General features: G+C 39.9%; 1 protein-coding gene across 27 annotated transcripts in view; it reads right to left on the bottom strand.

The window, feature by feature from the left end:
• camk2d1 (calcium/calmodulin-dependent protein kinase (CaM kinase) II delta 1) overlaps positions 1-25,138 on the bottom strand; it is a 90,994-nt gene that overhangs the window by 14,960 nt on the left and 50,896 nt on the right. For 3 of the 27 annotated variants that reach the window (XM_030429684.1, XM_030429681.1, XM_030429687.1), the window contains exons 6-16: positions 22,722-22,794; positions 16,228-16,330; positions 15,258-15,341; positions 13,388-13,482; positions 10,689-10,811; positions 10,453-10,536; positions 10,185-10,227; positions 8,870-8,910; positions 3,905-3,964; positions 1,733-1,777; positions 491-539 (exon numbers count right to left, since the gene is read on the bottom strand). In XM_030429684.1, coding sequence (XP_030285544.1) covers positions 491-539; positions 1,733-1,777; positions 3,905-3,964; positions 8,870-8,910; positions 10,185-10,227; positions 10,453-10,536; positions 10,689-10,811; positions 13,388-13,482; positions 15,258-15,341; positions 16,228-16,330; positions 22,722-22,794 — 800 coding nt within the window. Of the gene's footprint in view, positions 1-490; positions 540-1,732; positions 1,778-3,904; positions 3,965-8,869; positions 8,911-10,184; positions 10,228-10,452; positions 10,537-10,688; positions 10,812-13,387; positions 13,483-15,257; positions 15,342-16,227; positions 16,331-22,721; positions 22,795-23,916; positions 23,990-25,138 lie in introns of all 27 variants that reach the window. The other 24 variants (XM_030429704.1, XM_030429709.1, XM_030429707.1 and 21 more) reach the window with 14 other exon arrangements.

Here is a 25,138-nt window from a genome sequence, read left to right as displayed (position 1 = left end):
AACATGGCAATGCAACATTGCAAAGAATGAGTTGGAGGTTCTGCTCCCTCTATAGACATAAAGAGCTAATTCTAAAATAAAGAAAAAACACAATCTATTTTTTAGATGATGAAAACATAATTATGAAAATTATTTTTCATTTCTGCCAATTGATCCCACTAAATCCTACAACTGTAGATGGTAAAAGTAGATACTACTGGAGAAGCCTTGAGATGCAAAATGATGCAACATGTTCACAATGAAGGACATTAAATAACGCAGCATGCAACACATTCATGCAACAGACATAGCCAGTAACAGGATGTTATCAGACATGGTTAAAAAAACATGGTCAGCCCTAACCTAAAAAATAACGTGAGCCAAATACGTCAAAACATTAAAGGCAGCACTTGTTTTTAGCATTCTGAGGAAAAGCCTTTTAATGAGGTGTGTGGGAGTCACCTTTGCTAACAGACAGGTTGTTTGTATACATTAGCCTGAACCTTCCTACCTCTCACATCCTCATCCTCAATGGTAGTGTTGGCGCTCTCACTGGACTCCTGTGAAATGACAAATAAAATGATACATGAGTATAACAAGCCTGACATGAAAGTGCAATGAAGCCAAGCACAGAAATTTAAGTTCAGCTGAGATCAGCACACTGTTTGTTCACAACAGCTAATTTCATCATCATAGCACACGTTATATCCTTACTTGGGATGGATCTTTGACATATCTTTTATTGGCACACTCATATAGTATGCATTTTACGTAGAAATGTCATATGTCCATAGCTACTTCATTTGTTAATGAGCTTGCTGCAACATTGTTCTGCTGTGAAGCTTCAGAAATATGTTGTGGACTACGAAACTTCACTGGACTTTTCATCGCCATGGGGTTGAGTAGATAATAACTATATTTTAATTTTTGGCTGAACTTCTCCTTTAATAAGTGTGGCTAATCCCACAGTTTGTCAAAGAACTGTCCAATTGCTAAACTAGCCACTTCTTCCTTTTCATCCCTTTTGGAAGGAGTACATTATGTTTCATGAAACATTACTTGCAAAACAAAGCAACCATTAATTTTGAATAAACAAATATCACATTTAAAACACAAAAAAGCAGAATATTGCATTGGTACATATAAATTAAGCAAATAGCTCTCTTCAACACCTTTATTATGCACAAAACCACACATACACTAGACTATGAGCTACAACAACATCATGTCACTACACAAAGCAAAAGATACAAGCATGCATATGGTCCAAAACTGTCAGCTCATGAATTGAAACATGATCATGTAGATCCACACATGATATTGAAACAGTAAATGGACTCCAGGCTATTCTGTGAAGGATTTTGCTTGGAACAGGTTTGGTATCCATGGTATTGCATGGTCTTTCAATTTGTTCCAACAGCATGCATAATCCCTTTGTCACACAACTGTATAACTGACTGTGATGTTAAAATGACAATGGTTGTACATGGTTCTCAAAGGTTTCAACATGTGCACGTAAGATGACACATAGATGGGCAGCATTAAGTTAAAGATTCACATGCAACAGCTGATAACAGCATGCAGTATTTTACAACATCCACAGTCCCTTCTTTTATCACTATATGACAAGTATCAATAACATCCAATGGCACACAGATCTCATCACCAGAAGCAACATTAAGCCATTAAATGGCACAAAACATCAGTAGCGACAAACTACAGCCTAACCACTAGCATCTGCTCAGCTATATACCTTGTTTCCATCAGCTGGGTTGTGGATAACAGTGGTTTGAGGCTCCTGATTTGAGAGGACCAACAGTAGGAAGACAGGTTGGTGAAGAACCAAAGTGAGTGAGGAAGAATGTTTCACGGAAAAGTATTTTGCAGGAAAGGAAATAAAAAAATGACTATAAAAGTTAGGAAGGAAGTGGGAGAGATTAACATGATTGGTATTTGGGGGAAAGCAGGTAAAGCGGTAAAAACAGAATCACCACAGCATACTACTGTTAGAGAAAGTTGGACGATGGAAGTTATGACAATTCCCTCAGCACAGATGATCAGGTTTTACCCAACAAGATTACCTTAAACACAAACATCATGGAATATGCCAGTTAACAAACTGCTGTTTCCCTCTCCCTGCAAACAGCTGTTAAATAAAAACATCCAAGAAGGGTTTACATCAAAGGCAGGCATCGGACCAGTCACACACTGCTTTATAGATAACACAAACATTTACCTGTACCACTCTAAAAGACATTAAAGAAATCATCAAAACTAGATATAATGAAAAGAGGCAGCACAATTAAATTGTCAAGATGGATTGCCCACTCAAAAAACATGCTATTGCAGAAGTTTGCTGTATACTGGTGCTGTATCATTGTGTCCCATATGACTGACTGAAACCTCTCAAGTACAAGGCTGGGCTGTCTGTAGGTGAAGTCTGTCACAGTGATGATTGTGCCATCTGACCGAAGTATTATAGTCTCTACACCACCTAAGGATAATGCTTCCATTTCCACTGCTGGATTTGTACAGGTGTGCCCATGACCTTTCTTTGATAAAGAAGTGACAGGGAACACATTTTTTTAAGAAGAGTAGATGGTAATGGAACGCTCCTAGCTGAATTAACAGCAAAAACATTTTTGAACTGGGTCAGAAAACATTGTGCCTAATAAAAAGTTAAAAAAAGGAAAACCACTTAGAGTCAAGGGAATAGTTCAACATTTTAAAAAAATATTCTGATTTGAGTGAGATGACAAGATTGGTCTCAATCTCACGTTGTAAATTTACAGGTTTGGAGTCAGGTTGTGGTTAGCCTAACTTAGCATAAAGACTGGAGGGAGGCAAGCCTGTCTGGCTCCGTTCAAAGTTTTACAAAATAAAAATATATCAATAACTTTAAAGATGACTAGTTAACATGGATCCGGCTCGATCTGTATACAAACTGAAATTTAAAAATTACAATTTGTGGAATAATGACAGAAATAGTTCCAACATGCAACTCCCTCTAAAACCACCAATAACCATTTCTACATTTCTGTTTGCGTACCGATTAAACAAAGTTAGATACTTATTGTAGCTGTAGTAGCTCTGCGTATGTATGAATGGTTAAACCTAGGGGTGTTTTGATATACAGATATTAAAGAGATCCGATAACCTATGCTTAAAAATCAAATACTGGTATCACGGTACCAATATGTCTCTTGCTAGCTAGTCACCATAGTGTGTGGCTAGTTTCCATTGGCCACCAGAGAAAGATTGTTGAAGTTTTTTGGAAATGTTATATTGATGTGTAGTGAAGATCTGATATCAATAAAACCATACCAGCCAGGTTAGCGGTTCCCTTTTACTTTTTTTTCACATGCTAGCTAGGCTAACTATGTTCATATTCTAGTTCCATACTTTATGAGATTGATAACCCTCTCCTACTTTAGATACTAAACATACAAAAAAAGAAATGTGAAAGGCCCCCTGTAGAACCATTGTTTAGTTTACTCCATTGAAGAGTACCAGCACCCTCTGTAGATTTTGTGGGTAAAGACAACATTACTCTTAGTTTTAAGGTATATTACTCTAATGGCATATTTATGAATTTCATATTCCAAAACAAATATGTATACTGTTGTAACAGTATATTAGCCCCAGTGACATGCAATGGCCCCAGTGTTGCCATTGCAGCCATCATCAACAACAATGGAAAATGTAGCCCATGTACAGCAACATGGCAATGCAATAAAGCAATCCAGCTAGTGTTACACAGCTACTAAAGACATCTGTTGTCTTACTGTAAGATTTATGGAAGAGAACAGTCACCAGCGACAACATAAGAAAAGCCATTCAACACCATGCATAATCAGGACAGGTGCCACCAAACGTATAGGCACACGTGCAAACATGCAGGCAGCAAGGCAGGCAGACAGTGTACCAGAGAAGGAGTGGGGACAGGCTCTTTGGGGCTGGTGACCACATTGGCCTTGTTGTTGATCTGGAGGGGCAGAGTTGATAGACAGGTAGACAGACAAGCAGGGCAGAAGTGACAAGGCTTAGTGTTCAGACAATCCCTCCTCAAGCAGCTGCTATGGAAGGAAAAGTGACGCACTGTCCCCAAGAGTTGCCATTAGTCCAATAGTGTAAACATTAAATATGTGTGACCCATGCATCACATAATAGAGATTACCAGATAATGCTGTTGAACACCCATACAGTATCAAAAAAATGACCAAATTTCATCAAGAGAAGAGTTAGTAAAATAGAGCATGGATGTTAAGAGACAGTGAAAGGAAAACAAATTATCCAATCACTCTACAGAAGAATAACAAACTAGGTAAAATTCTGAACCGACTTTTCTACTTGATGCATGAGCGCTGCCTTCTCCACGTCCCATGGTTAATGGTATTCCATTTTCTGGTTGCCATATCCTGACTGATAAGGCAATGAGGCAAAATAGACACTGCTCTTTTAATGTAGCTTTGCACATGTGCTTTTATTGATAACTGCAGCTGTTGTGTAATTTCATGTTTCATGGGTGTGAAAGTTTTTTCATGTTGTTGAGCCTTCACTGAAGGTTATTTTCTTGAATCTTAAGCCTTTCTCATGCCTATGATTCCTGGATAAGACACCTAAGATGACACAGTACTCTCCCAGACACTGATGCTTAATGTAGATTATCCTGCTTAACACAAAGTCCTATTTTTGTACACAAAATTACATGACAGGTCTTATTCAACTGAATTGGTTCACAGTATTTTAAACTACCTCTAATCATAACAGCCTGCTGCCCAGCTAGCACACTGTCCTGACAGAGCTGAATAAAGCAGGGCTTAAAACTTATAATAGATTAAATGGTTAACAGTATGATTGGAAGTGAAATTTTGACCTCATGGCATCATTAGACAAAAAGTTCACTAAAGTTATTTGGATTCATGAGAAACTGTAGATGTTTGAACTGATATTGGTAAGAAACTTTTAAAAAGATGTGAAGATGATTTACCCAAAAAGTGGCATTAGTTGAAAAGAAAGATTGCAGAAAAATCACAAGGATTCATAACCAATTAATGACATATTGGACCAATGTGGTGGACAGGTTGTTATCCCTAGAACTGTGTTGTTAGCGTGGCTAAGAGAGCTAATGGAAGTTGATTAATATTGTTGTTCACAGGTTAATGCTCCTCTTTGAGATGGTAAAATAGAATTATAACTCCTTTCAAACTTAATATTCTAATTGAATTACATTATGTTAAATGTGATTTCTGAGTTCATTCTTACTGATGATTTGTTTCATCATTATTTGTAAGTGACAATTCATCTAAAAGGTATCTTAAAGATGCAAAATATGGATCTCTGGTAAGTAAACACAGTACTACAAGCCAGTTGTCAGGGTGCACTGTAAAAGTCTGAAGAAATTACATGATACTGATACTTCTTACTTCACCAACTAAGATGCATTTACATTGGTTTTATTTATTTAGTGGGGTAAATACTGACTTCCAAAACCTGGAACATGATAACTGTGTACAGAAAGCAGGTGATCAGAAAATCTTGGAAATTACAGAATCGTGTAGACGGGAATATGAATAATCAGTTAACTCTTTGTTCCATGTAAACATCGTGTGACAACCAGTATCACAGGATACAACTCATAACATTTAGACATTGAAACAAATCATCAACAAAAGACATGTAAGGAAACAGACGCAGGAAAATAGGAAAAAGGAAATGAATCAGTGTCTTCATAACATGTTGACAGTCAGATATGGCAAGATTGCATCATGGGTCTGAGTCTCACGCTATAGTTACATTTGACCTTTATCACTATTAAATGACAACAGCTACAGTGCTATTGTTCCTCTGACTCTAAATGTACAAGGAATAGGTGTCTCAGGTTTACTCTTACATATGCTGGGGACACACAACATGACTCTTCAGACACAATAATTAATAACAACTGATTTTCCTGTTTATATGTGGTTAGTCATTTTTACACGCATGTCCTTGCAGACTGTGACTTCTGGGTTTGTGAGTCATGGTCTGAAGTGACCTCCTACACTGGTTAATTCTAGTAACCTTCTCTAATGAGTCAAACATTGGTACATCTCAAGCGTCAATACACAAATATATCCATCTTCAAAACCAATAATGGACTTTGTGAATGATACAGGAGCTGTTTATTTAAAGTGGCACTATGAAATTTTGGACTGATTTCAATCAATATATGAGCAAAATATTCTAGTGTCATGATGTTGAACAGAGGATTCCCTATTTGTTAAGTCATGCAATGCATTCTTAGTCTAAAAGCAGCACACTGCAGCACTGTAGTGGAATTTAAATGCAAGGGGTTTTCTATGGATAACTACCCACTGCAGGACTCAGTCAGGCTAATGAGCAGCAGCTGGCTCAAGCCTACCCTCAAGTTTTCTGTAGCGTCTGTCTTCCTTTTCTGTATTTAGCAGCCAAAACACAGCAAGAGAGAGAGAGAATAAACTTGTGCCTGACTGGATACACAAGGTTTACAGAACATATCTGGTGTAATGACCAGGTGCTGTGAACTGTTGAAAATGTGAAATGTAGAAAAAAAACACAGGTGATACATATTAACTCACAGAATTGTTATTAGTACTATGTTGGTACATCATTACATGGTCCTAACAATAAAGAGAGGCCTCCATCTAAATCCCAAACCCTGTGGCACACCAGGAAATCCTGTGTGTCGAATACTCAGAAGTCCACCTGCTTGCGAAATGTACTCAAATCTGAAGGCTGCAAATGTCTGAAGAGTCAGTGAGTCTTGAGGGCTGTCAAAACTCACATTTCGATGAGTGTGTAAAACAATTACTTTATCATGACATTATTTTAATCATGTGGGCTGGAATCAATATGCGACCACATCATAATGCAGCCAAATTTAGAAGTAAAGACTGTAAAATGCATTTTATTATTGTAGTCTTTAGGCCTGTCTATCAGTAGCTCAAATAAGCCTTGCGGCCTCATGTCCATGCAATTGGCTTGATGACAGTGAACATGTTGCAGTACGCACGATTGAGGGCTCAGTCTGCAAAGTCTGGAGTATAGAGATTTGGATGCTTTGGATGATTAGGATTTATTCTAGACTTTCTTGCATTTATCTTTTATTTTGTCAATATGAATTTTCCACGTGAGCAACACATCAAACCATAGTGTAAAGGCTTTCACTTTTCCTCACCTTTGATTGTTTGGTGTCAGGCAAATATCTAAATTTACTACTTTTCTTGTGAAAAATACTGTTTAAGATCCAATGTTAAAGACCAATGTTCAACTTAATTTAACAGCTTCCATCTGTCCCTACCTCTTTTCCAAATTGCCCCAACATCGGCAGAAAGTGACTTCCCAATATCTGGATTTACTTGCTGATATAAATCCATCATCCAAATCAAGAATGGCAGAGGACTACTTATACTTCCTTGAGGGGCTCTATTCTCAGCTAGATATTTTCCCAACACAAATCTGAATAAACCTACCAAACAGGAAGTCCTTTAGCAAGTTATATACTCTGTCAAGAACTCCCATATTATCTAATTTTATTAACAGACCTGTTTGAACAACTGTTCGCTGGTTTATACAGATATATCTTTCATTCACAACTTTCCAGATGAACACCACAATGTCTAACTTCTCCGCTCTCAAAGTGTCAGTGTTCACTACACACTTTTGTGAGCCCTAAATGGGGCTAGGAAAATGTACCTGAGGTAGTCTAGGGAAGTCACTTGTGGATTCAGTGCTTGGGGTGAATGGATGTAGTTTTGCTTTCGCTTTGCAATATCTGCTTTGCTGCTTCAGTGTATGACATGCCATTTTCTACATTATATTTTTGGATTTCCTTGGCTCTTTTTTGCAGCCTTGATACGCAGCACTGTGATCCCCTCCACAATTACAACTCTGACATTAATAACGGCAAGTGCCAACTGAGAGTATATTTGCAGTTAAATCTCTAAAAAAGTGTTCATGCCAAAGCAGTCATGATTAATACATTTCCTGCAAGTCTTTTTTGTTTTGCTGCTGTCTTATGCTTTCTCTGTTAGAGATTAACACACACAGCACATGGACAAGGACTTCATAGTTTATTCAGGTGCACTTTGTAAACTCTATCATCAACATTGTTTTCTACAGCAAAATCCACAGTCAACGTTGGCTCTCAGGGACCTCGTGACCTCTTTGAAGAACAAATCCAATGAAAATCCTTTTCTTTTTTTTTTCACATTGTTTACCTGACCAAACGATATTTTTGATACTACACAAAGCCTATCATGAGAAGAATAACCAGTCATTTAAGTTAAAGCAATTGTGCGGTCAGGCTCTGGCCATTCCATCTCATTAACATAATGCTGCTGGGCAACAAGCTGTGTGCAGATGTGGCTAATTATCTGTATAAAAATGCATGAGCATTCTGGCTGCTGAGGAATAGGGGTGGGGATAGAATCCAGGTCAGAATCAAGTTTAACACATTAAATTGCACGCAGACACAGGTACACTTTCCTGGAGAATGATGAAGAGCTGAAGCCTATCTCCTACTCTTGAATCATAATTTAATCAGCAGTTATTAGTTTCCAACAGTTCCCAGACACAGACAACAGATGCCCTTCCTTTTCTAAGACAGACTGACAGTGCAGAGTCGGGTAATTATTGTGAAATCTCTGTCACTTGGGAATGACTAAACTTGAACTGCTATTTTAAGCAACACATTGTTGACAATGCTTCGGTATCTGAAGAACAACACTTAATCAAGAGCTGAAACCTGCTGAGGTGCAGTGCGATATGCCAGCACCATAGTATGTCTAACCATGGTGAAGGACATGTTAGCCTTCTGCGCATGACATACAATCAAAAGTGTGAAAAGTGTGAGGGATGCTGAACTTACTTTGACACCATCTGGTTTTTTGTTCAGCAGGCTCTTGGCTGCTGTTGGGAAAAAGATGACAATGCAAGGAAATCAGTAGGCAGCTGGAATTTATATGTCCCCACACACACACACACATGCACATGCACTGTGTCTATTGAAGGCTGGACAATTACTATTGGGCCCTGCTAGAATTGGAAGAGAAAATGCAAATTAATTCAGGAGATGAAGTAAAATTTTGCGAATCATTAGCCTGGAACATGCGATTAGATCCATCTGACAAGACTATATGAGACACTGTCGGCAGCATGGGCAGTCACAGCGGCACTGTTCAGAAATTAGCTTCTTAGTTTCGCTTTCGCTTTCTATGCCGACTTTCTTTTTATATATCGACTAAGAAAATGTTAGCCAAAATCATGTCTGCGTTGATTGTTTCTTCAGGTTCTGGTGGCCAATGAAAACAACCTGCTTTTCAGTTAACATGCAAGGACAGTCTGAGACACAAACACTTGATTGGTAGTGGCAGGGCGAGAAGCAGTTTCGGGGTTTTGTGAATCCTTTAAAGCAGTGAGGAGTGATTTTTTCAGTGATTTACATGAGCATGCTTTGTAAGTGATAGACGCTTTACAGTGACAGCAAGTATCTTTAAGAAGCCATATTGGAGGAAAATCTTTTGAGAAAATTATCTTTTTTTTTTCCTGTATGTCCCATAAGTAGTTTCGAATGCAGAAAGGTCTGGGATTTTGAATTATGAATTTCCTCCAATATGGCCACCAGTGGATAAACTTTGTCAGCTGAAAGCCCTATGCTGGTGCTTTTAGTAGACATGCCTCAGTACAAAACCTGGTAGTGTGGTTTGACACTGACAAAATGCCGGCTACACATAGGACTCTTACCTTTCACATCAGTTACCACACAGGAGGGGAAAGGAAGAAAAACAAAAGCAAACACTGAGGGCATGATCACACTTTGACTGAATACTGTCTGTCAACTGACCGTTTAGACATTACAAAACTAAAATTAACTTGAGTTAAACAAATGTTAGCTTGACTGTCATTCATCATGAAGAAAAACAATCAATGTTTGACTCAGTTGAGTGTTTTGCCCTTTAAAAGGGACCTGGAGAAGGGACTGCATCGATCTGTATGGTCATTCAGTATCTGTTGATAGCAACTGAAATAGGAGGACAAGATAGAGCATATTGGGTGCTAAAGGCCAGCAAAACTGAAAAACAGCAGCACTGAAAAGAGCATCAGCGCACTCAATGCCTAAATGCATAATTAAGACAGAGTTAAGTGAGCATTGACAGTCTTCATTATTTCTGGTTCAGTCCTACCTGAGAAGTTGCGAGTAGCAAGCATAGTAGTCAGGATAGCACCCTAGGGAGAATGAAAACAACATTTAGAGGAACAAACTCTGATGTTTACAGAGAATGAAAGGTTAATGATTGGATATCTTGGGTACTTTAACTGGATTTAGCTGATTTAAAGCCAAGTGGAGCAGTATTTTCAAGAAAGATGAGATCTTTTCACCTCATCATGAGAGTTGGAAGCAGTAACAACAGGTCTTCTGAAGGACTTGCCCAATCCTTTATAGTCACTCACCTTGAGTTTCCTTCTCGCGTTAAATTTCTTCAGGCACTCCACAGTCTCCTGTCTGTGCATCATGGATGCTACAGTGGAGCGTTGCTGTAAACACAAAGACAGTATGTGGTGATGTAGGATGGCTTCGCAAACATTTTTTTTGTCAGAATAACGACTGCGTTGATTACATTTAGTGACGACTCTAAGAGGCGACATCAAACTATTAGTGTGTGTGTGTGTGTGTGTGTGACACCTACACAGATCCAGGGGTGTTTGAGTGCATCTGTGGCGGTAACTCTCTTGGCAGGATTGATGGTCAGCATCTTGTTGATCAGGTCTTTAGCCTCTGGAGTCACTGTATCCCACTCAGGAGAGGGGAACTGTTCCAGGAATGACATCACAGAAACCATTTATAATTTCCTAGCTACAGCAAATGTATGCATCAAATACCCCCCAGCTGCCAGGGGTCTCTCAATCAAAACAAAATACATTTTCTCAGCAGCTCAGAGCCAGCCAGTTCTGGAGGACAGTTTGGGGCAGACTGCCTCTAATCTGGACGAATAAACTCCTGAGGTCACATCAGATTCTGCTCTAGTGTGAGCCGTTCACAAATGGCAGGAGAGCTCCAAGATTACTTTTTAACTTTGCCCTTTTCTTGAGCTAAACACTTACTCAGCCTAACACTTGTTGACTGTGGATGTATCCAACAGTTTCTTGACAATGACAGTCATCCCAGTTTACGAGTATAGGCTGACCTTCTGTATGAGGATAGCTGCATGCCCAACTCACCCCAACGGCATGCATCAACACCATCCCACCGTACCTACAATTATAGACCCTTTTGCATGCCTCAGAGACCCTGACAGAAGTTGACAGAAAATGTAACGCAAATAGACCACCAACGCAATATCACCATTGATGGCAGGTTTTGCACATCCATATCACTGGCTAACACCAAGGGAGAGGAGGAGAAGCCAACTAACTATTCCTCTAACCACCCTTCTTTCCACCTTCCTTTCTTTCTCTTTGGTTTTTCTTTTCATTAGAGGTTCAGAGTGTCGCTTATTTTTAGTGTGACATGCATGCAGTTCTCAAAATAAATATCAGCATCTTACCAGTGTTTAGTTTTAATGTCGTACATATTAAGAATATGTTGCAGATGTAAAGAGAATACACAACATGTGATGGGCAGTTTTTTTTTCCCCTGAGCACTCTTTCTTTCTTGGCCTCTCTCTTTCCCTCTCCCACTTTTTCAACGGGTTAACGGAAAATCACGTTGTCATATTTATTAAAAATGATCAATGGCAAACCCCATGGAAACCGATAGGGCAGGCAGGAGCTGCACCGCAGCAGCAATGCACTAAACAAGCATCCTGTGTAGCCAGCCGTTAAGTCAACTTAACCCTTGCTGTTCGAGCAACAGACTGCTTTGTGTTTAGGAAATGGTTAGAATCCAGAGGCCTGTCATCCCTGCAGAGGTGAGGAACTTCCCTTAGAAAGCCCTGCTTTCTTTGAATAAGTCAACCCAACTAATTCTTTCACCACAAAGCCAAGAACAGCCACCGTCAGCCCACTGATAGGATGCTACAGGTAATGCCATTCATAAACACTGAGGAAAAAAGCTGAAATAATGAGGTGGACAGACACGCTCTTCGCTGCCTTTTGTGGCTGTTGTGTCTTTTCTTGCCGCTGTACAGGCACAATCTATAGTGGATCTGTGCGAATATATTGGCAGGAACGCGGATCATGTCACCTGGGTGCTCTGGTGATCTGAATCCAAGCAAAAAGGGGACCCACTCATTAAAACATTGCCCCATCGTAGCACTAGTCATCAAAAACACCACCGGGTACCATTGAGGTATTAAAAGAAAATGTTTTCATGTCAGTACCACAAGTAAAGTCTTGTACTTGCACTGATGTTGATCATTGTGTTCATGACTATAAATCACATCCCCATCCTGCTGGGGCTATAATTACACATCTATTGAAAGTGTATTTAAACTGACATGCTTGTTTTTTGCATTGGAAATTAGTTTTTTTGGGTTGCAACATAGTTTTCATTAATAGCAGAAAAATACATAAATGAATTGTACATCCACCCTCTTGCATCAGACAACATTCCATCCATCACCACTTCCTTCCTCTTCTCCCACTGGCTGGTTGTGCAGTGGAGAACAGACAGCAAACACTGTTTACAAAGTTATCTGCTGTGGTACAGTTTGCTCAGAGATATTGAAAACCCTACACAAACAAGGGTAAATCTCACTTTATTTGGTAAAGGAAACAGCATAATGGTTCTTTTAGCCGGAAAATATGCATCTGTTTACTAAAATCTGATATAAAACTACAACAGAGTTTGAGAAAAGTCTTAATGATGGGAGAATAGAGTTAGAATTTAAACCCTGATTGTTTTGTTTTCTGTTTTGAATGTTGACAAATATTTAGATATTTAATGACTCTGCAAGTTTTTCGTCTACACTTTAGCTGTTATGATATTTGATGTGAGCATTTGTTTAACTGTGCTGCTCCCAGTCTTCACCAGGCCTCTTGAGATTTGTAATAGAATGAGTCTCCATACATTTTAACTTTTTACCGCCACCATGGAGGTTATGTTTCCAACATTCAAGATTGTGAAATAGGACATTTTGACATTTTTGTTAATTTCACAGAGAAAAAGAAAATAGGCTTATTTAGGTGGCTGGTTGATGTGGAGTCTAGGAAAAATCTGGATCAAGCAAGCATGCATATATAGATATAGATATAGATATAGATATAGATATAGATAGATAGATAGATAGATAGATAGATAGATAGATAGAGATAGATAGATAGATAGATAGATATATATAGATATAGATATAGATATAGAGAGAGAGAGAGAGAGATAGATTATTTCCTTATTTGAATGTTCAATGAAGACATGAGAGTGTTTGTGTGTCACAAAAAGATAACCCACATCATAAGCCCCGGCTTTAATCTGCTGGTAGAGTCTGTGTTGGTCCTCATCCCAGAATGGAGGATATCCCACCAGGAGAATGTAGAGGATCACACCTGCACACACACACACACAGACACACACACACACACACACAACCACACATACAGGACAAGGTTGATCATGACAAAACTCTCACATTGTGGACTGTAACTGAATTTAAAATCTGACACTCTAAGAACACACAGCAATGTCAATGACTCACTTGATAAATCCAACTTTGCACTATCAGTGAATAAGGTGAGCATTGAAGAACTGTAGATACATAGTGTATACACATGAGGTCTAAATATAGAAGCGTGTGGTAACAGTCACACACCTACATGTTTGTGTTTGTTATTGTAGGCTGGCCAGATGCCAGGAAAAGATGCAAAGCCCTCTATCTGGCCACGAGGCAGTCTAACCACAAACACAACACCGCCTATTGTTTCTGTGGCCTGAGTGAGTCAGCACAGGTGTTTGGAAAGGAGCATGTGTGTCTGTTTGACATCTCAGGCCCATCAGAGGGATGTGGAATGAGTGGGTTGATGATTCATTCAAGAGATTAGAGGTGGTACATACAGAAATACTATCAACATTAAACAAAGATTATAACTTACAGCCAGGTGTTATGATTTGACAAAAGGTGTCTAAAACGTTCCATGGTGGCTTGTAAACCTACATACTAGAGGTGTGAATCTTCACTGATCTCATGATTTGATTCAATCATGATTCAGCTGTCAACGATTCAAATTAGAAATTGATCCTCGGTGCATCTCAATGCATCTCAGTGTATGGCATCCTCAATGATCTATATTACTGCACATGGCTATTATTTTCATCATTTAAATTCCCCTTTCATTCAGAAAGTCCTTCTAATAATCAGACTACAGCAGTCTACATAATCACTATAAATCTACAATAATATTTTTTTCACATAACAGCTTTAAGATAAGGCATTTATTGACTCTACTGCACACACACCGCTCTTAGAGTTGGACAGCAAAGTTGACAGTGCCTCCTCAGATCTTGGCTGATTAGCTGGGCTTACTGTAACACTTATCATTTATGGCTGCACACGTTAGCTTCACTTGAAAATGGCTTACTAATTAGTTACTGTTGTGAGGCAGAAGGCACGCTCAGTATGGGTCGTATCCAATTTGTGCTTCCCAGCAGGTTAATAAAATCGGATATGTGTCCTTTTTAAGAAATACTCAGTGAGTTTTTCGAATCACTCATTGATGATCTCTGCCTCCCTCCGACATGCCTCCTACATAAGTAACATTAGCCCAATGTCCACCCACAATTCAAATTATGGGGGCCACGTCATGATGTAACTTTATTGTTCAGCTGAGGCTGTCAACTTGTGCCTCAGACTCATGACTATGATCCGTCTCTCCATGGGTGCAGAATCTTCCACGTCCACATTGTGATGCATCTTATAATCGGGAAATGTCCACACCACAATTCATTTTACTCTCTACCATTATAAGCCTTCCAGGGCCTGATGCTGAGAATCATCCCACAGTATGATGCTGCCACCACCATGCTTCACGTTGGGGATGGTGTAATGCTGTTGCTGATGTAATGCTGTTGTAATGGTAAACCTAGCAGCACGTATTGGCAGGGGAAAAAGATCTTAATCTCAGTCATCATGAGCAGTTATTAAGGATCAGGGGCCAGGAAAACAATAAACAAACAAACCAGCGTTCTTTTTATGTAGTGGCACCAAGAGGTCTTGTGATTGGTTGTTTCAGGGCATGACATTTGTGTGCAACTAATGATAAGCAGCTGCCCCGAGGCACTTCCCTCAATTAGACAAATCATAAGCCATGTTAGCCCAGAGTCTTACCACAGGCCCACATGTCCACCGGCTTGCCGTAGGGGTCTTTCCTCAGCACCTCCGGAGACAGGTACCCTGGTGTCCCAGCAAAACCTATAGCACACGCACACAGAAACACAATAAACAGAACAACCATTATATTCTATTTAAATCTTTGACCATGCCACACATTTAAACACTAAATTCACAACCTTCCGTATGTGGAAATGTATCAAAAGCTTGTTAGGACCCCTCTCCTAGCAAAATACAGATGCTAAGGATCAGTGGTTCCCATTAGGTTTATGAGGAAAACTAACAAGGTCCAAAGAAAACATCCTTTGTGGGTATGTAGTTTGGCTCGTGACCAGTGACATGCAGCCTACTTTTAGAAAAGCCTCAAAGTATGAGCAGAACCTTCGGGCAATGAGATGTAGTACGACTAATAGTAAAGTCAGAGCACAAAGTGAACTGGATTCAGATAGAGGCCAGAGCTGGGGGAATAGAGCAATTATTTCTCTGTCCTAAAAAGGAACGGGGGGGGGAATAAATAGGCCTGGAATATATTCAATCCTGACTTGATGTGAGAGCCGCAAGCAGTGGCACACCTAGTCCCTTTAGATAGGTAGATCAGGCTTTGATGATAAAATGGCATCGTAGAATTTTATTCAGTTTTCTTCAGTCACTACAGCAAAACCTTCACTAAGAATGAGTGCAAACATATTACACTGTTACATAAGAGAGAATTGAACATTTAGAGATTTAATTTTGAATTTTGATATTAGATCTGAGCACAGGCAAAATGGAGAGGGTACAGGGCAGAAAAAAACAATGGCACAAGCTCTTTTTGTCACAGAGCTCGTGTTCTGAAATAATCCAAAATTCAACTGAAAAATCCCATCCAAGGCTTTTGTAAAGGGAGGTTGGGTAATGCTAACTTTAGGGTTAGACTACTAAAATACATCATCCCTGCAGCCCTATAATTAGAAAGTTGTATACTCACCAAACCATGCCTGCTGGTCTCCCTGCACTTCAATGGCCAATCCAAAATCTGCCAGTTTAACTGCTGCCCCCTTCAACTTGCTGGCTAGGAGCAAATTCTCTGGCTTAGAATGAAGAGACAGACAGAGATGAAATCTTTCAGTACCTTTGTGATCACACAGTGAAGTCATTCTAAAATGAGAAGAGCTCGACTGAGGTATAGTCTTAGAGATTTCCACTCGCAAGCTTTCAAGCAGCGGGAAGGGTTACCAGACTTGATAGAGCAATAACGTTTAAGTTGCTCTCCAATGTATTTTGGTAATTTTGTAATATTTCATATTTGAGTCCTTTCATGGCAGTGTTGATGAGCCATACTGTTTCCCCAAATAGCCTAATTTGTGCTTAAAGTTTCAAAATTTAAGCTCTTGCTAATGTGGAATAATGACATATCACTATAGCAGAATCTTGGAGTCATATGTCAACTTCCAATCGGGGTTATATAAGCATCAAAACTCCTTTAAGAAACAGGGCAGTGTGTAGTGTGTGATTGGTCAAGCCAGAGAAGGAGAGATAGCTCTGCTGAATGTGTTCAGAGCAGACCGGTGTTGGTAATCGGAGCAGAGAGGAAAGTTTAGCAGAGAAGTTGCAAACAATGTACAGTATCCGTTACAGTTCAACCATGAACAAACTCTGCAGCTCCTCAATACGCAAGAAGTACTTCTGTTTGGGTGACAGCTAGCACGATCCCTGCTAGGATTAATGCTGCTTGTCCACGCTAAAATGGATGCTAACACTAATCCATGCTCGTTATGTCAATCTTGCTAGAACGGCTGTTTGTCATGGTAATAAGTAGGTGTGACTATAAACAACGCCCCCATTCTCTGTTTGAGAAAGAATGCTGACTGTTAGACAGGCAGACACACTGACTGAAGGTAGGCTTTCAGAACTGATCTCAGATCTGAGTTTGAGCATTCAGCAGTCAGGACTAATAGCTGAACTACAGGCCAATTGTAGCAGCTGTCCAGTCTTACAGATAAATGTCTGCTGGAGGATGGCTTCACAAAGCCTTGAGTCCAGCCTCACAAAGCCGCTAATAAAGCTACCCACAAAGTCACGGCATAACTTATATCGAGCATGATCACATTTAGGTTTCCTTGGGGGCCACGGCTACCCTCAGCCCAGCAGCAAATGTGATTCAACAAGATGCTGGCGAGCTGCGGTCAAATCAGGCACGCGAGCCTGACTGGTAGAGACGGACATGGTAAGAGAGGCGGACAATGACTCATGCCAAAGGTTAGGGCTAGGATGAATAATGTATTTGCTGACATTCGTAGCAGTTTCCTCAATGAAGCCAAATAAGAAATTATTCAAAATGACTGAACTGTAATTTACAGTAATAATAACAAGAGGGGAGGATGTTGTTGATCAAAAGGGAAGCTGCTTTTATTTTGCAACTATTATCCCATTTTATCTTAACAACAGTGAACACCAAAGCCATTATTCATTCTGAGCATCTCAACATAGAGTGTATTCATCTTTACTGAAGACTTTTTCCTCAGCCAATGAGTTTGGCTCAGGACCCTCAGGTCTTTTTAACACAAAGGGGGACAGAAGAGTCTAACAAGAACTACACACTGGGATGGTAATGAGGTTTGGTTTTTAGATATGGTTGTCAGAAACAAAATCATTGACTTTATAATTTCCATTAAAAGGAAAATCTGTCAGTTCTTCAAAAATGTCTATTTAGTTTTATCTTCCACTTTTTAAATACATCTCTTGTGCTCTGATGTGTGATGATTCCAGCTATGTTTCACTGCATCGACAGCTGATTAAAAAGACCATATTTTATGCTGACAGGTGGTTATGCTATTGATATTTATAGCCCCACCAGTGACTGAATTAGTAATACTTTTCTGAGATGAGATCCGTGCACCACATTACGCACACAGAGACGCACCACAGCACTCCTCCTCCTCTAGTTAACAGTCAAAACGGAGTTGTTGTCATCATCTTTATTGTTTACTGATTACTATTAATATCTCAGTATCACTATCGCTATGCTGATCAAAACTAGGGCAAAATCCATGCGCACAGATTGTGAATACAGAGTGGTTGTTGGTGCGCAATGCAGCTAAGACAAAACCAGCTGGATTAAACATAAGTCTAGAAAACAGCAGTGTAATAGTTTGCTGTAGTACTGGTGCTTCTGGTCAACTGTAGTCAGAGGCCCAGAATAAATTATGGCTCAACATACACTGCCTCCACATCACCTACACATCATTACTGCCTGAGGTATTAATTTCAGAAGACATCAGATATGTCATTCACAACATTCAATTGAACATTTGTCAATGTTTCCATTTCAAAAGAACATTTGTGACTTCTGAGTCATGCAATCCCTCAAATCTTTGTTGTGGGAAAAGGTTTGAGGAAGCATAGGTAAGGAAAGAAGGCAAAAGGGAAAAGAGCAGGGTGAGAGTAGTTAGGGTAAGTGCATCAGCATCATGCAGTCATTGCAAATACTTTTACACCATCCGATTAGCCCAGCCCACTGCAACCACCCTTTCTCACCACAGGGAAAACAGGTAACCTGGAGGGTAGGAAAGGGTTGTAAAAAGGATAGGCAAGTTTTGGGTTTGATCATGTCAGTGTATTTGTTACACTCTTTTAACAGCAAACTACAAGTGTAGCTGTGTTGTGTTTGCGTTTGGATTTTCTGCAGGCAAACCTCTGAACACGCCTAATAAATGTAATCTTTGGTGTTTTGTGTTGAAGTGCCTCTGCAAATTAAAATCCTTTGCAACGGACATGCACTCATTGCAGGACAAACACATTTGCTTGCCCTCAGCAATCTCGATGTACAATTAATTCTACATCAAAGTTTAACTGGAACACTCGTTCTCATTCACCTCCGTAAGGAAATGGTAAACAGAGTTCTACATGTTATGCCATGGATACCAACCAGCGCCCACCAGAGATGCTTGATGAAAGTTCACAGACAGGACATGGTGGGAATGAGCACTGTGGATCATATTTTGATTGTTCACTCTGCTGGCAGGAAGTTGGACATTGAGGAAATTTGGGGCCCCAAAAATGGGGTCGTGAGTAACTGCAAGGACTTGGTGACTTTCTGCATTAGGGGAAGGGCATACTGGATCCACAGCCTGACCCTCTCAATCACTACTAAATTTATTTTAAGTACTCTTTTCAACCAACTCTTTTAGATTAATCTTTATAATATACTGAAATGTGCTTTGTATCAATAGGTATTGTTGATAATGATTAACAGCAATTGAGTTAAGTTTGAGCTGTATGCTTTGCCCTTGCTAAAACTTTAGTTAAAATAGAAGTTGTTGACACTGGTTTTATGTCTCTTTGATGAAAGTAGAAAGTTAGGTGAAATGTGTGCAAAATATCTTAAAAGGTTCTGAAAGGTTACTCTAGCCTACCAAATTGAAACAGTCACTCAGGGTTAACATAAATATAAAATAAATTGTGAGAAACAAAAAATTTAAATGACAAAGCAGACCATGCACACACTTCCATAACCAGCAGCTGCTCCCATTACTTTGTATCATGTTATAATGACTTATAAACACATTGCCTCTGAAAGTATAAAGACTGAAAGACTGCTTCTCACTAGCTGCATCACAAGAAGATTTGATAAAGCACTTTATAATCTGTGTTATGATCACAGAAATGGTACCATGTGGATGATGGCTGCTCAGGGTGCTTTAACACCCATCGGTACCTCATGGCTTTCCTTTATAAATCACTAAACCTGTAAAGCATTCAGACAGCATTTAAATACTACCTAGTGTGGCTCTCAGGCCTGCAGATAAGGCTGCAAAAGCCCCACACATGCAAACATAGTCAAACTTACAGGGTGATGAATATAAATAAATACCCAGAAAGCATTTCACTGATGGCATTGTGCAAGATGTGGTCACGTTAACCGACAAGCCACAATACACAAGGCTGTCATGTCAGTATATTGCACTCTAAATTCACCTTGAAAATATTGGGTGGATAAACAAACTCTTACAAATACATGATTGGGTTTCTTCATCTGAGTATAACATATGGTTCTTATCAGGTTTCAGGATTTATGCTCTCTCCTTGCTGCTGGTGTGAAATTGCTCTAATTGGATTGCGTCTAATATAACGAGCCATAAAATAGATAGAATTACTGGCCGGCTAAACCAGCCTGGTGGTTCTGCTTCAATCAATGATTGTTTACTGATGAATGCAAACACTGCACTTGCTGCCAAAATGTGCAAGAAACAACTCTGTCAAGTCTTTTTTGGCTCACCTCCTTTGTTTTATGTAAAGGATGGATGCTTGGTGTGGATGCAAGATCTGGCTGGCCATCACCGGGCTCATTTACTCCAGGGCAGTGCTCCACGACTATCTCTAGGTTAGCTTGTAAAGGCTCGAACTGAGTGCTCATTGTGCCTGTTGCGTCCATTGATGATGTTTGGACAATCTATGCCTCTATCTATAAAAAAGGCACTATTAAATCACTAGGAACTATGGTGGACTACTCAACTCTTCACAAATGTTGCTCCTGGCTTTGCACGCCTCCCTTAGCATCCAAAAATGACTGTTCCAATGCATTTGTGCTGCTCATTGTGTTTGCTATGGAAGGAGATTATGTTTGAGAAGAGAGGTAATTACCTCCCACTCTTTGATTCTTTTGAACACAAGATGCTAATGTTAGCTTTTGTTGGCCTTAACCTTTAGTTAGCAATCTAGCATCGACTAGGCTGATAATGCTTTGCAGTTAAAATGAGTTGAAGGTTGCCTGCTCTTCATCTCTGCTTCAGGCTAATGGTTCGAGGCTGTTCTACTAAGACAAATGAGAATTGTATACATCAAATGTTCTCATGTTCCTTATTCAACATGACGATATTCTACAATATTCAATATTCTACAGCAGTTGGGTTTACTGAAGGTAACTGTAGGCTAGAGGTGTAACGGTTCATGTATTCGTCCCAAACTGTCACAGTATGGTTGTCTTAGTTCAGTGCATGCAATAATAGAAGAATATAAGAGAGAAGAATAAAAGTGTTGTGATCTTTACTCCAATCTAGTAAGTGACACTAATGACAACTGCCATTAAAAACCAAAAGCAGGAGTCGACACTACTGTCTTAAACTGCTGCCATTCAAAGATAAAGAAGAAATTAATCATAAGAAATGTAGGATTATTCATTAGAGATTTGTTGCATGTTTCCTGCTGTACTGAACTTAAACTGAACTGTGACCCCAAAAATGAGGTAAATAAGGTTTCATGATGTACAAGAAAAAAAGGCAATGTGTGTTGATCCACAATTGATTCTGACCCTTCAAAATTGTACAAAAATTATAATTGAGTCCCATAATTCTGTATAAGAGCAATACTATATTGGTGTATAATGTATTCTTAGATTGAGACACTTGAGGACAGCATGTAATAAATAATAATAATAACAACAATAATCATGTGTCTAGACTACATAATCTTAAAGCTTTACAAAAACTTTATAAACAGGCCTGTGTATGTGTGTGTGGGTTTGTGTGTGTTTTGTCTCCCTGTACTAACCTAATCTGGAATCATTATTTTGTGTATATTCATGTGATTTAATTTCTCAGTGTTTCCCAGTGTTACCTCAGCTCTGTAGCTCGCTTATTTGGGTTGTATTTGTTTGTCTTTGTGTTTCTGCAGTGAGCCACAGCAGCTGCCTGGTAACAGCCAATCAGAGCGCGGAGAGCTGGCAGGGTATGGTAAACCAAATCTCAGACACACCTGGTTCATTTGATTAGCAAATCAGAGCGTTTGGAGGATACCACAGGAAGAAAACAACAGCATTATGGATGGAAACAGACCACTGTGGTCTTAATGTTTACTAAGATCTAAACTCTAATAACAGTCAAAAAATTATAACAATGGTAATTTGACTATTTCATGCACACGTGACCCTGACCTCTAACCCTAAATAGCACACCATTGTACAACAAGATGGTGTTTCAGTACATAACTTCTCTTCAGCAGAACAGACATTTTACTACAGGATGGGCATTCTTCATGGAGGTACAACAGCCTATGGCAGACTTTCATCCAGACATATTCGCCTTTTCAAAAAGGCCCATGAACAGTATGCACTGCTTTTTTTAGAAGGATGACTGCCAGTCTTATTTTCAGGGGTGTTAACACTTTTCTTTCATGGGGGGGGAGGCAAGTGGAGTGCCTGCTCGATGGAAGTGTGAGGTTGATAATTTTAGTCAAAATAGGACACTGAAAGATCACACCTCAATGTGAAAGTAAGGTGTAATATGACATTAACAGAAGAATTGAGAGAGTAGATTTACATCAGTGTAGACACAAAAAGAAAAAATCAAATAGGAAAAAAAAATAGAGAAATAAATACAGAGGCCAGGTAAGACATGTTAAGAGTATGAGGCCACAGATAAAAAAAGAAAAAAAAATCAAAGGAAGAATCTGTATTTGTTTGGTCTTCATAATGAGTCTACTTACCTTGAGGTCGCGGTGGACCACACCCATCTGGTGGCAGTGGAGCACAGCTTCTAGGATCTGCTGAATGCAATGACTGCATGCAAACACCAGGGGGCCATGGGTTAGTGATAAGCTACCACTCACTGTCTGTGGCTGTGAGCTCGCTTTGACACTCGGGGAGTTGCTGGCCATGTTAGTGCGGTGACTGTACAAAGATGTGGCAATTGACCCCCACAACCAGCAGCCAAAATATGGAGCCATTTACTCTATGTTATGAGTGTTTGGGTTGGTTTTTTTTTTGCATTTCTGCAGTTGCTTAATGACATGCTATGACAGCCACCGGCTAGAAAAACAGAGCTGCAATTTCATCATCATCATCATCATCATCATCATCATCATCATCATCATCATCATCATCATCATCATCTACTACGCACACAGCATGGCCAATTCTCTGCCCGAGTCTCAAAACAGAAGTGGTGTTAGCTCCTGGCCAGCTTGAGGCTGGACCTTGAGAGACTGAGGAGGGAGGTAGGAGCTGATGGAGGGATGTGGCTTGAATCTGTTACCGCTTCTCAATTACAACCTAACAGTGCTCAAAGCATGGCAGGAAGTGTTAAGGTGTCTATGACAACTATTAAACATGTTAAATAAGATTGACATCTTATTCAACATATTTTAAGGTTTGTCAGAGACTATGTGTTTTAAGTTGTGTTATGATAATAGGCCATGTGCTGTATTGTATAATTTACTATGAGGGCCATTCGGTTATCACTGAATACAAACTGTCACAAATTTCCACACATGATACACAAAAAGTTTTTCATCCTCCTCTGCCTCCTCCTCTCTCAGCTGTCAGCCTCTCAGTGGCCGCGTCACTGCATGGTTTTGGACAGATGCTACATGCACTTTGTGCTCCGGCATACAGGAGGGGCAGGCCATCATGAGATCTACCAGCTCCCCCATTACTTCACGACCTACCACCTCCTCTCCAGTAAACCTGCCAACAATGCCCTGCAGCAGGCGAATCTCAAAACACTCCTGTCAGGTGGCTTTGCGTGAGGGTGACTGGTAGAGGGGAAGGCGTGGTTTTGGAGGAGGCGGCACTCAGTGAAAAGGTTAATTGGTCGACTGATCAGGCAGTGGAGGAGCAAGGCAAGGTGTTACAGGTGGGCAGGCCCGTGTCTTTTTGCTGTTACTGTCGTCACTTACTAACCTTTAGGTCCCTGTGCACTATGCCATTAATGTGGCAATGATTTACACTTTCTAGAATCTGCTGTATGCAGTGACTGTGGAGGAGAGAGAGAGACCACGCCAGAAGCAAAAAGAAGAGGAAGAGGGAGAACAGGTAAATGTCAAGAAACAAAGGAACAAGAACAGGCAGACAGAACACACCAACCACATGAAAACAGCACTTTGACTGACAAAAGAAAGTTTCTAAAGGAACAGTTCAACATTCTGGGAACTGAAGCTCTAACTAAAAGTTCAGACAGGCAGACTGTTCTTTCACATGCTCAGTCCTTTGACTTATTTCTCATACCAACCTCTCATTCAGTCCTCTCACTCATGCTCACTAATAACTAGGGGTGGGAATCTCTTGGCACCTCATGATTTGATTCGATTCCGATTCAGAGGTCGGCGATTCAATTCTAAACCGATTCTCGATGCATCTTGATGCAGCAATTTTTTTATTCATCATTTCCATGCATGATTTCAAAAAATAATAATAATTAAATCTGAGTTTGCTAATCACTTCCTACTTTTTTCTCACTGAGTGACTACTTGGTACTTTCAAAGCAAAGTATTTATAATGATCCATACTTAATTTAATTCCAATATATTTAATTATTAAAAACAAATGAAAGAAATGTGGCTAGGCAACTGGAAGGTTACATTTGCTAGCAAACATGCTGCTTTGCAAAGAACCAAAAGGAAAAGAAAAGTGTTCCTGTAGCAGCACATGTAGTACATTAATACAGCTGCAGCTGGTCGACGGTCGATACAGGTGTTTGTATCACAGGTTGATCTGGACGTCTCACACTTTGCCACAGCTGACTGACCTCACGCTGAGTTCGGGCTGGATTTCAACATACTGTGCGGGCTGTTTGACAGTGTACAGTTTCACATCGACTTGGATTCAGCTAAATAACGGCGTATGCGGCTGGGAACGGTGGCTTTAAGTAACCATTTGAACGCAGTGCGTGGAATGACAAAAATACCCAATAGTTAGTTACAGGTGTCACAAGTTAACCTGGGTGCTGCGCACTCAATGCCACAGCCAACAGCCAACAGCCAACAGCAGTCTCCACGCTGTTCTCGAGCTGCTCAGCGTGAACAAATGCCTCAGACTGTTCCACCCATGAGTTGTTTGTGAGTACAGACATTCACGACACATCCCATGTTTTTCGTTGTGTGCCCGCCGTCGACTGTCCGGGCAC

This window comes from Sparus aurata, chromosome 10, assembly GCF_900880675.1.
Source record: "Sparus aurata chromosome 10, fSpaAur1.1, whole genome shotgun sequence".
NCBI lineage: Eukaryota > Metazoa > Chordata > Actinopteri > Spariformes > Sparidae > Sparus > Sparus aurata.
The sequence above is the reverse complement of the archived record's forward strand: the minus strand, read 5'-3'. Positions and strand labels throughout refer to the sequence as shown.